Here is a 17,811-nt window from a genome sequence, read left to right as displayed (position 1 = left end):
TGTGGTTTAGAATTCTGATTAGGGTTTGAGTTTTTATTACGATTTTCTGGAATTTTATTTAATTCAAAATTAACATGTTCTTCATATATTCCCTCATTTTGTGCGATAGTGATTAATGATCTTAAGTCTTCAATGTTATGATGAGCCAAAATAGTGAATAATTGTATTGGTAATTTTCTGATCAATATTTTAATGGAATCTTTAATCGCCTGAAGATAAATAAGAAAGTCTGGCTGGTTACCTTCTAGATGCAATTTCGAAATTAGTACTTGACGTCGTCTTTCTGCTTCTTCGCAGAATGCTCTCAGATTTCCCTTGTAAGGTGTCTCCCTGAAGTTCTCCAGTAGTTTGTAGTTCGGTGTTTGGGGTTTAAATTCTGCAACTAGTCTCCATCTTGTTTGGGGTTTAAATTCTGCAACTAGTCTCCATCTAAGGGTAGGCCAATCTTCAATATTCGGAAGGCCCAATGATCGTGTTACGTGTCCGTCCAAGTTTCTTTCGATGGCTCCAAGAAGAATCCTCTGTTGTCGCACATCGTTAGTTTCGTAGAGTGAAATTACATAGTCCACTCTGCTGACGAAAGTGTAGAGAGTTTCTGGATCACCCTTAAATGGCATGATGTCTTTTAGTTGCCGACGAGCTTCAGCAAGGTTGTTGTCGCTTAGTGCAACGATTTGGGGTGCGGCGATAACTGGTTGTGCCATTGTTACAGTAAATTTGTTGTTATAGTAAAATAAAAATTTATTTTAGTTTATTTTTGATTTCACTTTTTTAAAGTTGAAGTGTTTGTTTAAATTAATTTTCTTAAAATTTATTTGTTGTTATTAACTTTTAGGTGCCGTTGGACTTATTGTGTTTTTGTTTTGTTTTGTTCTTCCACTTTTTGTTGGACAACCGAATTGGAATTATAATCCAAGTTGAAGTGTTTTAAAACGTTTTGCGTAATTATTGTTCGAGAACTGAATTATAAAATTTAATTTATTTTTCACTCGAGGTTCTTTTTTTCGGATACTTTTTGTTTCCTACCGACTGCGCCAGTGAAGTGTTTTAATATTGTGAGTCGAACTAATGTCCCGTCAGTTGACTAAGGACAACGCTAAGTTGAATTAAAACAAACGAATATTCCGCTTCACGTCTTTATTCAATTGATCTCAGCTTAAGACTAAATTATTGTGACAAAAATCTTACTTCTACTGCCCTTTGTTTACACAAGTTGGGGAGCGAGATCGCCCGCTTGGGATATTGATTGAAGAATTATTTATGTTATTGAGAAGGAGCATTGCTTGCTCCGGATGTGGATTGTTTACATTGGTTCAGCGTGGGATCGCCTACGCTGCAGATTCATATTTCTTGGAACTTAACAGAATTTGTGAATATGTCACTATATATATCACCAATCAGAGGTATTTGTGCAAAAAATTGAAAGCTGGAGTAAAATAAATTAATTGTTTATTGTCTTGTGCTGAAATATTGCACCTCGCTTTCAATTCTTGGCACATACGTATTTATAGTAGAGCAACATTGCATGTTTTATTTATTCAATTATATATTGTCTAAAATTAACATATATACATACATAAAATTTAACCGCACTTGGACGCAACATTTATTTATGTTATTTATTGTATTATATTGCAATCACTGTCGCCCCCTTCCCCTCCTCTCTATTTGGAACTCGCTTTAATAAGTAGTTGGAAATTTAATCCAAGCTTGCGCACCAATACATAAAGCCTTATATACTAGCAGCTGCAGCGGTGAACTTTTTCGTTTTCGCTTTCGCTTGTGTGCCGGTGTTGTTGTTGGGCTCTCTTAGTTTGGCGCGCTTAGATTAGCGGACCGCCAAGTGACTCGCTACCCTGTTTTTGTCGGGTATACTCTTTTTCGGTCATTTGATTGGAGGACCGCCAAGTGACGCGCTACCCTGTATTTGTCGGGTATACACTTTTCGGTGTCACTTGCACTCACAATTAATATTGATACTGCGTGACTCGTTTCAATTAAATAAATTATTTGTCATCAGAAAAAATATTTAATAGACTTTTCGAACAAAACAAAAATATTAATTTGTAATAGTAATTAATAAATTATTAATATTAAATATTAATTAAATAAAAAAAAAAATATTTATAAATATATATATATTTAAACAATAAATTTCGGCCATTATATCATTCTTGGGAAAATTAATTTAATTAACTCGTTAAAATGAGCCAGGATACAAAAAATAAATCTCTTCTGGAGGAGTTAAAATGCAAGCTTCAAAGTAGGGTCAGAACCATTCGCCGATTAAACGAGCGGCTGGAACAGGGTTCGATTCCGATTTTAGAAGAAGAATTGAAATGTCGACTCGAAAACTTAAATGCTTCAATTAACACGTCAAATCAAATACAAGAACAGATAGAAGAAATAGATAGTGGCGATGAATATGGCGACGAGTTGGAAGAACATAGCATCGTGACCAAGGCAAAATTAATGTCATTATTATCTGCCATTAGGACACCAGCCAGCAGCGAAACTCCGGGATCAGCTGCTGTAGCACCAACTCGTGCGCGACTTCCGAATTTGGCATTGCCAAAATTTAGTGGAAATTATTCGGAATTTAAAAATTTTATCAGCCTCTTCGAAACTTTGGTTCATAAAGATGCCAGCATTCCAGTTATCGAAAAATTTAACCATTTAATTTCATGTCTCTCTGGTGAAGCTTTAGGAACAATTAAAGCTTACCAAGTCACCGAGAGTAATTACAAAAAGGCGAGGCCAGTTTGAAAAAGTTTACGACAACGAATGCCTCATCTTTATGAATAATATTTCAACATTGTTTAGTCTTCCAAAAATATCGCATCAATCCGCATCCTCCTTGAGAAATCTTATCGTTACTGTTTCGTCGATTTACGGTTCTCTGCTATCGATAGGAGATGATACAAAAATTTCGAACGCAATGTTGATATATTTGGTATTAAATAGAGTCGACCCACTGACCAAACAAAAATGTGAGGAACAGCTCTATTATGAGACAGCATTTATCGGCTGAAGAATCGACAAAACCAAAGCTGGAAAAATTACCGTCGAGCAAACCACATAATCGAAGATCATTTTCGTGTTCCTCCTCCAACAGCAAGCCTCAGCAAACTTGTAGCTATTGCAATGCAGAAGATCATTCACTACAGAACTGCAGCCCGTTTGGGCGTCTCTCTGTAATGCAAAGGTTCGAGTTTGTTAAGTCAGCCTCCTTATACATCAATTGTCTGCGAAAAGGCCATACTGTGTCAAAATGCAAAGGAAAAAAGTGTAGAGCTTGTGACCGCTCACATCACATTCTGCTCCACAGATACACAGTGCCTGATAAAAATTTAGAGTTGCCACCCCTTCAAGAGAATATTTCTCCTCCCTTTAACCAAGAGCAGCCTTCCACGTCACATGTTATGCATGCTACTTCATTGGACAGGGTGATCTTGGCTACGTCAATCGTAAGCGTGCGCACCAAAAGCGGCGAATACGTTTTAGCCCGAGCACTTCTGGACTCTGGGTCTCAAACGAATTTCATAACAGAAAAATTAGCGAACCGCTTACAGATTCGTAGAGAGGAGTCGTGTATCAACTTACTTGGTATTGGCGGATCCAATTCTCAAGTCAAGAAAAAGATACACACCATGGTGAAGTCACGAATCAATGGGAGTGAGTTCTCGTTCGATTTCTGGATCTTGAAATCGATCACCGGTTATCATCCCGATCAATCGGTGAACGTCAACGATTGGAAGATCCCAAAGAACCTCCCATTAGCAGACCCCTACTTTTACAAGTCCTAAAAAATGTATATGCTAATCGGAGCCGAATCATTTTTCGAATTGCTAGCTGTTGGTCAAATTAAACAAGGTCCTGACTATCCAACTCTTCAAAAGACCCTTCTTGGTTGGGTTGTCTCGGGGAGATATAAATCTGCAGTCCCGAAGCAAGTTGTGAATAGTTTCAGTTGTAGTGAAGAATCGTTAGTGTCGATCGACACCACGCTACAGAATTTTTTGTCACTGGAGGAAATGCCAAATCCAAAGAAAATTCTGTCGCCTGAGCACAAATTATGTGAAGAGTACTACAGGAAGACTACTCAGGTATTGCAGTCAGGTCGGTTTGAAGTAAGGCTGCCGTTTAAATCTGACCCTAAGGGGTTAGGCAATTCTTTTGAAGTTGCAAAACGGCGGTTTTTGTTGTCTCGAGATCCTGACTTAAAGACCATGTACTTGGAATTTATGGAAGAATATCTCGCCTACAGACAACAAAATTCCTTCCACTCCACATTATGTCATTCCCATCAATGTATGTTGAGGCCCCAGAGTACGTCAACAAAGTTGCGCGTTGTTTTCGATGCATCGTGCAAAACATCGACTCAGGTGGCCTTAAATTACATCTTGATGGTGGGACCGACAATCCAAGAAGAGTTGTACTCCACTCTACTCCGCTTCCGGCTGCACAGGTATGCCCTGACTGCCGATGTAAAAAAGATGTATCGCCAAGTGATGGTTAACGAAGCGGATAGGCAGTTTCAACTCATAGTGTGGAGAAGGGACCCCTCTGAATCCTTGAGATTATACAAGCTCAACACCGTTACATATGGTACTGGACCAGCCCCTTTTCTTGCTATTCGGTGTTTAAAAAGGATTAGTGAATCTGCGAAACTTTCAATCCCTAGAGCTGCCGACGTAATTGGATCCGATTTTTACGTCGATGACATGCTAACTGGTGCTGCATGCGTAGAGGAGCTACGGACAATCAAGTCCAAAATGTCTCAGGTTCTTCAAACAGCAGGTTTTGAATTGACAAAGTGGTTTTCAAACTAACCTAAGGTCACTGCATCTGAGAGCACATTAAGTCGATACCTATCTCGGACTCAGAGTCAACTAAGGCGTTAGGAATATCTTGGTTGCCTAGCGAAGATGCTTCAAATTTAAAATTGACGATTCTGTCATGGGTCTCCGAGCGACAAAACGGAACATTTTATCGGTAACATCCAAGCTGTTTGACCCCCTCGGCTTATTAAGTCCCATTGTAATAAAGGAAAGATCCTATTGCAGGAACTGTGGCTTAAGAAGTTAGACTGGGATGAGTCAATTCCGCTGAATTTAAAAACAGCATGGAATATGCTAAAAAACACCTTGTCTCAATTAGATAAGATAGCTATTCCTCGGTTTGTGCATACTGATCCGATGTCACCGGTGCAATTACATGCCTTTGCCGACGCATCCATGAGAGCCTATGGAGCTTGCGTCTACATTCGTAGCAAATCTGCTGAAGGTTACAAATTATCGTTGTTGACTTCAAAGTCGAAAGTAGCGCCGCTCAAGACAAAAACGCTCCCAAGGCTTGAGTTATGTGCCGCTCACCTTCTTGCAGATCTCTGCCAGAGAATCAAACCGCTAATAAATGTCCCTATCGAGCGAATCGTTTACTGGTCGGATTCGGAAGTCACTCTCCATTGGATCCGATCTCATCGTCGTTATCGACATTCGTTTCGAACAGGGTTGCGGAGATTCGAGAATGGTCAGGACAGGCTACATGGCGGCATGTTCCAACGAAGCAGAACCCAGCAGATATAGTGTCTAGAGGTTGTGACGTCGACGAAATTGGACAGTCGATCTGGTTCACGGGACCTCAATTTCTGAAGGACGAGGAGGAGAACTGGCCCAAAAATGTTCATTTCGAACCGGATGAGAAAGTCTTGCGTCAGGAATCAAAAAAGACTGTGGTCGGACTGACCGCTGCGGTGCAAACTTCCGATTTGCTAGACGTCATCGAGGGATTCTCGTCACACCTGAAACTGCTGAGAGTGTTCGCTTATATGTTCCGCTTTATAAGAAAATGTAAAGACAAGAGTATAGTTTTCGAAAAAACTCTGTCACCGACTGAATATACTGAAGCATTTAATAAGATCGTCGAAATAATTCAGAATCACGAGTATCAGGTAGAAATAGTAAAAATTCGTAAAAGTTCCAAGTTCCAAATTTTTCGTTGTTGCGAGTTGGGGGGCGACTAGCAAACGCTCCTATATCTTACGATGCCAAGTTTCCCTTGCTGTTGACGAAACGCTCCCAATTTGTGCGGAGCTACGTCCGGCATCTGCACCACAAAAATTTTCATGTCGGTCTCCGAGCACTTCTGAGCATCCAACGACAGCGTATTTGGACCATAAACGCTCAGGAACTCTGCAGTCAGACAGTTCGATCGTGTGTGCGCTGTTTTAAATACAAGCCCCGACTGATGACTCAAATTATGGGAAATCTTCCCGCAGAAAGACTCCGTGCTCTCCGCCCATTTGCAATATGTGGCGTTGATTTTTGTGGCCCTGTTTATACGACATTGAAAATACGATGAAGGCCCCCATATAAGTCCTACATTGCCCTATTTGTATGTTTTGCGTCCAAGGCGGTTCATTTAGAAATTGTTTCAGACCTAAGTACTGACTCTTTTTTATTGGCTTTTCAAAGGTTTATTGGTCGCCGGGGATGTCCCCAGACCGTACATTGCGACAACGCAACGAACTTCGTCGGAGCGAGTCGCCACTTCTAGGCTCTTCGCAAGAGGCTCGAGGAGCAGGCGGACCCGATTCGCGAATTCGCATCAAAAAGCGTATGCGAATTTGCGTTCACACCCCCTCGGGCTCCGCACATGGGCGGACAATGGGAGGCAGGTGTGAAAACTGCCAAGTACCTACTCCTACGAGCGGTGGGCAGCGCTCTCCTCAACGCAGAAGAGCTGGGGACAGTCCTCGTCGGAATCGAGGCCATAATGAACTCGCGGCCCCTCGGAGCTCTCAGCCAGGACCCAAGCGACGGAGAGGCACTCACTCCCGGACACCTGCTGACAGGCGGGCCCCTCGTCGCAGCACCAGCACTGCGGACCCCGGACCAGGCGGGTCTCAGCTGCTTGCGGTGATGGCGGCTTGTCTCGTCAGCCAAGCAAATGTTTTGGCGACGATGGTCCCGGGAGTATGTGCTGGGCCTTCAAATCCGAGGCAAGTGGCACCACGAGCAGGACAATGTAAAGGAGGGACAGCTCGTCATCGTGGGAGAGGACAACCTGCCGCCTCAACAGTGGCTACTGGGGCGGATCGTCGCGACGCACGCAGGGGAGGACGGCATGGTCAGGGTCGTCGATCTTAGACGGAGCGATGGAGCCATCTTCCGGAGGGCGATTCACAAGCTGGCGCGCTTCCAGGATGTTGAAGCCGTGGAGGCGTTCAACGGGACCGGTGTTGGCTAATATGACAATTTTTTTGAAGTCTAGTCTAGTTAGTTTAGGGCGAAGGCGAGAGCGCAATAAAGCTCTCTCGCGCTCTTCGCGAATTCGCTTCGCCTTCGCCAACCTTAGCAAAAGCTAGGCTAAGCTAAGAAATATAGATTACTCGCATTTTTTGAATTCGAAGCATCGCATCAATTTTTCGTCCGTGCCAAAGTCTTGCCACCACATCTCGGTTTAGTTAATTTAATTTTTTAATAAACTAATTAAAAAATTCACGGACAACTATATAATATAGCTCCCATAGGAACGATCGAGAAATTAATACAATTAAAAATTATAATGTTTTCAGCAGATTTTCATCAAATTTGAAACATAGCCATTTTATATCAGTCTTAAATTTTGTGTAAAATTTCATGAAAATCGGAAGACCATATCATATAGGGGCCATACAAACGATCGTTTGATGTAGAGGAAAAATGCAAATCTGTGAATGTAAAACTGAAAATATAATATGTATAGGTGATTGAAATGAAAGCAGGTATTACTTCATTGTTTTAAACATAAATATATATAATTTATATTCTATGGGTATAGAAAGTTCGGCGAGCCGAAGTTAGCTTCCTTTCCTGTTTTTGTTTCAATTTCCTCTTTATGGAAATTGAAGAATGCCAGTAAATTGGATGCTGATGTTTCACATTCACTTGTAAACTTTGTAATTGTTTAATTTTTTGTTGTTATAAATGTTTCACGTACACTTGTAAACTTTGAAATTGCTAAAATTTTTTTATAAATGTTGCACGTACACTTGGCTTGGAGTTCAAACTGAAAGTGAATCCTTGGACTCCAGGATTCAACGTTTAGACCCTATAGCCTCATTCACCTAAGTTTGTCATTTCCACCCGTTTTTTCTTTCCAACGTAGACGGAAATAGAAAAGGACATTTTTATCTTGGGTTATCGGTATATGGGTGATCCCTTGTTGAGATCACTCCACCCCTTTTGTGAGAGTACGGTCAAGTGGACAACTAAATTTTATTCAAGGAATTGTGTAAAAGGAATCGAATTTTGTGTGTGTGTCTCCTCATTTTTGGGTCAGTGTTCTGGGTCAGACATTTTTATCAGCGAATTGGGTTCATGAGTGAACCTTTTCCCACACCACTCTACCCTTATGTTAATGTAGTCTTTTTAAAGTTGAAGACCTGAGTTTTCATTAATGGCGTTGGAGGTTGCAATGAAGTGGAAAATTAGTGCAAGTGGAAAATTAGTGGGATGGGATAAATGATTCAATTAGATGACTTCTTATATAGGCAAAGGGGTACGAGTACATATGTTCCGCCATCCCTTTTTCTAATTGACGAATCGTTGGTGAGCGTCTCCTTTCGGGCACACACAAGTGTCTCCTTTTGTGCACACACAAGTGATCCTTTTTATCATCAATGAAAATCTCGGCTGACTGTGACCTTTTCATCCCTCCCTCTTTAATGCATTGTGTGATTACAGGTGTACACAGACTTCTTGAACTTGTGTGAGTGGACAGGTGTCATGTGACCTTTTCACCCTCCATCCCTTTTTGGTGTGTGATTCGATCGTGGGAAGATGGTTAAATGCGGATTGAATGCGTTTCAATATCGCTCCATCGCATTCGCACTCGTAGTCGCGTCTTCGTGGCGGTAGCGCTTCCATACACGTTTCTCACGTGTCCTCACACCATTCAATCAGTGACCCTAATAAATTTTTATTACCCTACCCTTTTAAGGGCTGTCAGGTGTCAGATAACCCTAATTTATCTAATTAATGACCCTAATTAGCGATAAAAAGATCAAAGCTGTCCCGGTTGTTAGAAATCCCATCTACTTGCAAAGAATGATCTAGACTGCTCCTTGCATTCAGGCCGATCACAATCATTCATTTTGGTCACACCGGGTTTGATTCAACCCGATTATTTCATGAAGAAGAATTTGTCTTCCTTAGTGTTCTAAGCATGGTAATTGTTGAATTTCAGTTTTAAGGATATAAAATGACAAATAAATGAAGCTAATCTGATTCAGTTAATTCCATGCATCGCAACTTCTTATCTTTGCAAATATAATTATACACATATGTTAAGTTAATTCCATGCATCGCAACTTCTTATCTTTGCAAATATAATTATATACATATGTTAAGTTAATTCCATGCATCGCAACTTCTTATCTTTGCAAATATAATTATATACATATGTTCGGTATGATTGCATCATTCAAATCAAATCAAACATGAGCGAAACCCGAGCTCTTATGAATCGTTGGCCTCGATCGTTCTTTTTCTGCACGATCAGTTCCGATCTCGTTTTGATGATCAACCAATCAGTTTGAATCAGCTAGCAGAACAAATCAGTGAACTGAACGAACTTGTTTGTATTGTGCCCGAAGCTTGATCGAAAATGTTGTAACGAACCGCTGTGTTGAGTTTTGATCAGTTTGACCGAACATACTCAATGCGCTTTTTTTTAATATATATGATATTTTTCTTATTATTTGTTTCCGTAAGAACCTTGTACAGAGTATTAAAAAACTACAAAAAAACAAGAAAGGAAGCTAACTTCGGCACGCCGAAGTTTATATACCCTTGCAGATAGAACTTCGATGACGAAGAATCCATACAACATAAAATATATATATTAAGATTAAAAAACAATGAAGTAATACCTGCTTTCATTTCATTCACCTATACATATTATATTTTCAGTTTTACATTCACAGATTTGCATTTTTAGTCCACATCTAACGATCGTTTGTATGGCACCTATGTGACATAGTCGTTCGATTTTCATAAAATTTGACACAAAATTTAAGACTGATATAAAATGGCTATATCTCAAATTTAATGAAAATCTGCTAAAAGCTGAAAACGTTATAATTTTTAATTTTATTAATTTCTTGATCTTTCCTATGGCAGCTATGTGATATAGTAGTCCGGTTTTTTTTTATAACTTTACACAAAATTGTAGATTAAAATATAATGGCTACATATCATATTTAATGAAAATCTGTTGAAAACTGAAAATGTTATACTTTTTAATTGAATTAATTTCTCGATCGTTCCTATGGGAGCTATATGATATAGTCGTCCAATTTTCATAAAATTTTACACAAAATTTAAGAATAAAATGAAATGGCTATATCTTAAATTTGATTAAACTCTGTTGAAAACTAAAAATGTTACCGCGATTGTCAGTCTTCCGACAACAGCCACCGCCATTCTCATTCCTCTCAAATTTCTCGATCGTTCCTATGTAAGCTATATGATATATTAGTCCAACTTTCATAAAATGGTACACAAAATTGTAGAATAATATAAAACGGCTATATCTCAAATTTGATGAAAATCTTTTGAAAACTGAAAATGTTATACTTTTTAATTGAATTAATTTCTTCCTAGGGAAGCTATATGATATAGTCGTCTAATTTACATAAAATTCATAAACAGAATTGTAGAATCATATGAACTGGCTATACCTTAAATTTCATCAAATTCTGTTGAAAACTAAAAATGTTAACATTTTTTTTGTAAAAATTTTCCGATCATTCCTATGGCAGCTATATGATATAGTCGTCCGATTTGGCCCGTTCCGACATATATACGAGTGAGAGCATATAGAAGGCTAACTACAAAGTTTCATTCAGATAGCTTCAAAACTGAGAGACTAGTTTGCGTAGAAACGGACAGACGGACAGACGGACAGGGCTAGATCGACTGGACTCTTGATCCGGATCAAGAATATATATACTTTATATAGTCGGTGGTGCCTCCTTCAGTGCGTTGCAAACTTCTGACTGAAATTATAATACCCTGCAAGGGTATAAAAAATAAGCCAAATCGGTCGACCCGTTTTCATATTATGTGGCGGCGACGGAAAACGGGTTTCATTTTTATATATATATGTAGATTTGTTACTATACTGTAGCAACTTAAATAATAGTGTGGGGAGAAATTGAATGAAAATGTACAAAAATGTAAGGGTTAAAGTGTGGTAATTGGGAGTAGGAAGTGGCAGGGAATTTTAAAAGTCCTTAATAAATCTTCCTCCTCAGAAGGTCCGAGGGATGAATTCTTTTTAGTCTTCGCCGAGTCCGCCGAGATGCAAGTCTCCTAGCAAAGATATTTGGGTGAGATATATGCTTATTCCTTTATTGCTTGGCTTGCTCATTGATTATGTCTCTTATCAAGGGAACTTTAAAATCTCTTGCTATGTCTACGTTACGGATGAACCACTCAGCACCAGTAATTCTCCGCTTGTTTGAAATTGCTGAATGTGACTCAGATTGGTTTTGGCCGCAGTACCATAAACATACCATACCATAAACAAGTTCAATGCAACAAGGATACCCATTCCGAGCATGAAGCGGCAGCTAAGCATATGTTTCGGTGTTTAGCCAAAACTCTATATTGGGAGATATGCTACACAAAACAAGGAAAGGCAATTGAGGGTTGGAGGTTGGGCTGGTGATACGACAAGCCGCAAATCATTCACTGGCTATGTATGTATCTTGTCAGGATGTGCCATTTTATGAGAGTTAAGAAAGCAATCGCCAAGTCGCACTCAGTTCCACGAAGGCTATATTGCTTTATATATATATAATATCTAGTGAAGTGTTTCATTCTTTTGAGTCGAACTAGGAGGAGCGGCAGGAGACAGAGGGGAGCGCTAATGATATATATTGTATATTGAGTAAAAATTGGGAAAATTAAAAAAATTAAAAAGGTAAAAATTAAACAAATTTATGCAATTATTAATTCAGTTTCTTATATCTATTATTTAAGTTGTAGTTAAGAAAATAAGTAATTTGTAAACACCGTATTTACGAGCCCTAGTGTAACTATATATTAAGATATCGTTAAGTATATCGATAAGTATATCGATAAGTTCTCGATGTAAAAAAGCTAGATTTTAAGAGACGCCAGTGGACGGTCACTTGAAAAAAGGAGATGCCACGAAGAAGAAGTGCAAATATTAAATATAATTAATTTTAAACCATCCCGCGCAGTTTCAACTAAATAACAACCAGGAGAGTTTACAAATCAGGTGTGGGGTTCGCCCAAAGCAATATTATGATGAAATACGCCGAGATACTCAACCTGACGATGAAGGGGCTTTCTGAATGGCTTTCCGAGAAACGTGTGCCGCTAACCGGGAAGGAGAGTATTCACCAGTTGCGAGGAATGGTGAGGAGCATGCTTGCGGACCGAGATCATGACGCCTTGAAAGATGCGGAGGAGCAAAGTGTGTGCGAAGGTGTGGTGGATGGCGTGTGCGAGAACGTGGCGGATGGCGTCTGCGAGAGCGTGGTGGATGGCGTGTGCGAAACCGTGGTGGATGGTATATGCGAAGGCGTGGCGGATGGCGTGTGCGAGAACGTGGTGGATGGCGTCTGCGAGAGCGTGGTGGAAGACCAAGACGAGATGGTTGAAATCATGAACCAGATGAAGCTGTATACGGCACGAAAGGATCTTGCTGAGTTGAAGGTTAAGGTTGCCGCTTTGGATGGCAACTTAATATCAGAGACCTTAAGGCTAATTTGCGAAGATTTTCTGGAGATGATAACCTGTCTGTTCATGCATGGATCCGTGAGTTTGAAATGGTGGCAACTATGCACGGATTAAACGACTTGCAACGTTGGCTGTTGAGTAATCGAGTGCTGGAGGGCACGGCTCGCTCGTACATTATGCTGGAGAAACCCGCTACTTGGAAGGAACTTAGCGAGCAGCTGAAGAAAACCTTTGGATTCCAAATGTCCAATCACCAGGTGGCAAAGCAGTTGCAGAACCGTATAATTCTCAAGGATGAGTCGCTTCTACAATATTTCATTGCGTAGTATTGCTGAGCAAGGGGCATTCGAGGACATAGACATCATAAAGTACATCGTTGATGGGCTACAGGATCATACCGGATGTGCGACTCCACTCTATTATTGCACTTCCCTTGATGAATTGCGCGAGAAGATGATGCGATACCAGCTCGTGCACGTGGAAAACAGGCGGAAGACACCGGTAGCACCTTTGCGTCCGGTTATACCTTTGCGACAGTCACCTGCAACTAGACCCATGAGCTCTGGAGGAGAGACCGCAAACATAATATGCTTCAATTGTCGATTAATGGGACACTTCAGCAGTCAGTGTCAGAAGCCGAAGCGCCCGGATGGAGCTTGTTTCGATTGTTTCGAGACTGGGCACCAATATCGGCAGTGCCCAAACCGTAGGAGAACAGCTGCCCTCTCAACTAGTGACGGGAAGGACGAGAAGGATGGTGACGACGATTCCATTGGAGGAAATTCCTTTATTCAATTAGTAAGCATACGATTACCTAGAAAAAAGGGATGCACTGATATTGATAACATTTTTGCATTATTAGATACCGGAAGCCCATTGAGTTTCGTAAGCAGGGGCGTTATTCCGCAAGTAGTGAAGAATGAGCCCTTGGTGAAGCAGTTTAGCAGTTTTCGCGGCCTAAGCGGCCAAAGAATTTTGACATTTGGAAATATAGAGATATTACTTTTGTATAAGAATAAGTATTATAGCATTGAAGCTTTTGTCATTCCTGATTTCATATAACCAACACCTATATTACTAGGCAAAGACGTACTCAAACTTTTGTCACTCAGATTAGTTGTAAGAAAAACTGTTAAAGAAAAAGTACTTCATGAATTATCAGTAAAAAGTAATACTACGTTATCATCAGATCCAATCTGTGCATCCCCATTTACTAATAAGCTGAATTTAAACAAGAACATAGTTAAAAACAAAGATAGGCAAATATCTGTAAACGCAATTGCAACCCCGGTGAAGCCTCAGGTGTTTCAGGAATGAATGCACGAGTTCGCGAATTTTAGAATATCCTCAAATGAAAATGACTTGGTTAACGTAGGAGGAGAATTTGGTAGTACTTTGATGCGAGATTGTAGTAAAATAATACAGAGCCAATATATTGATAGGTTTACTAAAAGTTATGGTACGCCAAAATACAAGATGTGCATTCGCCTTACAGACTCTACGCCATTTTACTGTGCCCCTAGAAGGTTGTCATATCGAGAGAGAGAAATAGTTTCCGATACAGTTAATGAACTTTTGGCCAATAGAATCATCCGACCGAGTATTTCGCCTTATGCCTCAGCTGTGGTTTTAGTTAAGAAGAAAGATAGAAATGTAAGAATGTGCGTTGATTACCGTGGACTTAATAAGAAGACAGCTAGAGATAATTTCCCGTTACCCCTTATCGAAGATTGTTTAGAATACCTTGAGGGTAAATCCGTGTTCTCAGCTATAGATCTCAAGAGTGGTTTTCACCATATTGGTGTTGAGGAAGAATCTGTGAAGTATACAGCCTTTGTAACTCCAGATGGTCAGTTCGAATACTTGAGAATGCCTTTTGGCTTTAAGAATGGTCCAGCTGTTTTTCAGAGATTTATCTCTGATGTTTTGGGAGACTTTTTCAAAAATCGGCAAATAGTCGTTTTTGTGGACGATATTATCTTACCATCATACTCTGTGGAGGAACATAAAGTGATATTAGCAAGATTGCTAGGCCGACTAGTTGAGTTTAACCTTGAGATAAATTTCAAAAAAAGTAGCTTTTCTGCAGAAGAGAATAGATTACCTAGGTTACAATGTCAGCGTTCAAGGAATTCTGCCTAATGATACACATTTAACGGCTATAGAGAATTATCCGGAACCAGTTGATAGTAAGACGCTACATTCCTGTCTCGGTTTATTTTCATACTTTAGGAAATTCGTTCGAAATTTTTCGCGTGTAGCAAAGCCCTTAACTGACCTTTTGAGAAAAGGTGGGCCATTTCCGATGTCGGGTCCCGAAAGGAGTGCTTTCCTGGAGTTAAGAACGGCGCTGTCGAGTCCTCCGGTTCTGTCAATTTTTAATCCCCTTTACGAAACCGAGTTACATATCGATGCGAGTTCCCACGGTTTGGGGGCCGTTTTAATGCAGCGACAACCAGACAAGAAACTACATCCTGTCTTCTTCTACTCAAGGAAGGCCACTGCAGCCGAGTCTCGTTACCATAGTTTTGAACTTGAAACCCTAGCAATCATATATGCCTTGCGCCGGATCAGAATATACCTAGAACGTAAGCCTTTTCTAATAGTAACCGATTGTAGTTCCTTGGTTCAAACCTTGAGTAAGAAATCTATAAATCCTCGTACTGCCCGTTGGTCCCTTGAATTGGAAAGCTTTAATTATTCAATAGTCCATAGGCCGGGTTCGAATATGGCCCATGTAGATACGTTGAGTAGACAAACAGAGTTATTAAGCGAGGTGGTTGAAGGAATTTCTGATCCTTGTCCTATTTTGTCCAGGCCTGCTGTGCCTTCTGAACCTTGTGATTCTGTTGAGCCTTGCGATCTTTCTGGACCTTGTAGAAAAACTGTACCTTGTGAACCTTGTGAACCTAAAAAACCCTGTGAGCCTTGTGAAATTACTGAACCTTGTGCAACTACGGATCCTTGTGAACCTAGAAGACCTGTTGTTGCTGGTAGTTCTAAACGTCGAAAATCCGTTAGATTCGCTCCGTATGTTGAAGAGATTGTTGGAATTGTAGGTGCCTCCCCTTATGACATTGATTTACTTTTGCAAACCGAGCAGATTAAAGATCCTGAAATTCGTAAGTTGAGAGAGAAGCTAGAGAATGATGAAATTGAAGATTTCGTGTTATTAGATGGGATAGTATATAGATCAAAAGATAATAAGGAACTGTGCATGTGTGTCCCAAGCCGAATGCAGGAAAAAATAATTAGGAATTTCCATGAAAAATTAGGTCATTTTGCGACAGACAAATGTGTTGAAAAACTGAAGGAAAGGTGTTGGTTTCCCGGTATGAGAAGAAAGGTTGATCTGTTTACCAAGAATTGTTTACAATGTATTCTACATTCAGTTCCTGAAGGTATTCATAACAAAACGCTTCATAGTATACCTAAAGCTCCAATCCCGTTCGATACAATTCATATTGATCACCTAGGTCCCCTTCCGCCCATTAATTCGAAGAGGAAACATTTGTTAGTTATCATTGATGCTTTTACGAAGTTTGTGAAATTATATCCTGTCAACTCTACCAGTACTAGAGAAGTGAACTGTTCCTTAGAGAAATATTTCGAATATTATAGTCGACCCCGCAGAATTATGTCTGATAGAGGCACCTGTTTCACTTCCTTTGAGTTTAAAGCATTCCTTGAGTCTAGGAATATCGAGCATATTAAAGTGGCTACGGCGGCCCCGCAGGCAAATGGGCAAGTTGAACGGGTGAACCGTGTTCTAACCCCGATGCTGGAAAAACTATCAGAGCCTTTGGATCAAAGCGACTGGTATACGTTACTTAACCGTGTTGAATTTGCTATAAACAACTCCGTTCAGTGTAGTACCGGAAAGACCCCTAGTGTGTTACTATTCGGATGCGAGCAGCGTGGCCCAATGGTGGATGAATTAACTGAGTATTTGGAAAATAAGCTTAGTTTGACAAAACCGCGATGTTTGGATACTGTAAGGGACGAGGCAAATAATAGAATACGTCAGTCACAAATTCGAAATGAATCTGCACACAGATTAAGGCATAAGGCACCTCCGTTGTATGATGTAGGCGATTTTGTTGCTATCCGTAATGTCGATGTGACTTCAGGGCATTGTAAAAAGTTTACACCTATGTATCGCGGCCCAAATAAGATAAATCGGGTATTTACCAAAGACCGTTATGAAGTAACAGATATAGATAATTGTCAGCTGACGCAACTCCCATACAAAGGAATCCTTGAAGCTGTTAGGCTGAAAACGTGGTTGCAAGTGTGTAATAAGACTTTAGGATTGTGCTTATGATCGAGGTCGATCAAATGTCAGGTTGCCCGAATGTAAACATCGTATTTACGCGCCCTAGTGTAACCATATTATTATAAGATATCGTTAAGTATATCGATAAGTCCTCGATGTAAAAAAGCTAGATTTTAAGAGACGCCAGTGGATGGTCACTTGAAAAAAGGAGACGCCACGAAAAAGAAGTGCAAATATTAAATATAATTAATTTTAAACCATCCCGCGCAGTTTCAACTAAATAACAGCCAGTAGAGTTTACAAATTAATTTTTTTTTATTATTATTTATTATTTTTTTCTTATGTATGGCCATTAAAATCTAAGTTATGTCCTGTTTCGTTTAAAACTTTATCTGCTGTTGATATGTCAATGTCGTTAGTTGTAAGGTCATAAAGTTCTTTATACTCTATCATAATTCTAGCTCTTTTATGTCCTTTTTATACCCTTGCAGGGTATTATAATTTCAGTCAGAAGTTGCAACGCAGTGAAGGAGGCACCTCTGACTATATAAAGTATATATATTCTTGATCAGGATCAACAGCCGAGTCGATCTAGCCATGTCCGTCTGTCCGTTTCTACGCAAACTAGTCTCAGTTTTAAAGCTATCTGATTGAAACTTTGCAGTTAGTCTTCAATATACTCTCACTCGTATATATGTCGGAACGGGCCGGATCTGACGACTATATCATATAGCTGCCATAGGAATGATCGGAAAATTTTTACATGAAAAATTATAA

The 17,811-nt window shown here is 39.9% G+C and overlaps 1 protein-coding gene and 1 long non-coding RNA gene across 4 annotated transcripts in view; both read left to right on the top strand.

Annotated features, from left to right (window-relative positions):
* Positions 1-17,811, top strand: part of LOC147644614 (uncharacterized) — a 212,046-nt gene that overhangs the window by 148,820 nt on the left and 45,415 nt on the right. The gene's annotated exons all lie outside the window — the stretch shown is intronic.
* On the top strand, positions 12,182-17,294 carry LOC110180227 (uncharacterized). The gene is made up of 2 exons (XM_020947877.2): positions 12,182-13,556; positions 13,621-17,294. Exon 1 carries the CDS (start codon positions 12,321-12,323, stop codon positions 12,870-12,872), a length of 552 nt encoding a protein of 183 aa, XP_020803536.2. The 5' UTR covers positions 12,182-12,320; the 3' UTR covers positions 12,873-13,556; positions 13,621-17,294.

The sequence above is a fragment of the Drosophila serrata genome, unplaced genomic scaffold (genome assembly GCF_035046125.1).
Source record: "Drosophila serrata isolate PLE 108 unplaced genomic scaffold, ASM3504612v1 contig_128, whole genome shotgun sequence".
NCBI classification, from domain to species: Eukaryota; Metazoa; Arthropoda; class Insecta; order Diptera; family Drosophilidae; genus Drosophila; species Drosophila serrata.
Note: the sequence above shows the minus strand (reverse complement) of the source record. Positions and strands in the feature narration are given on the sequence as shown.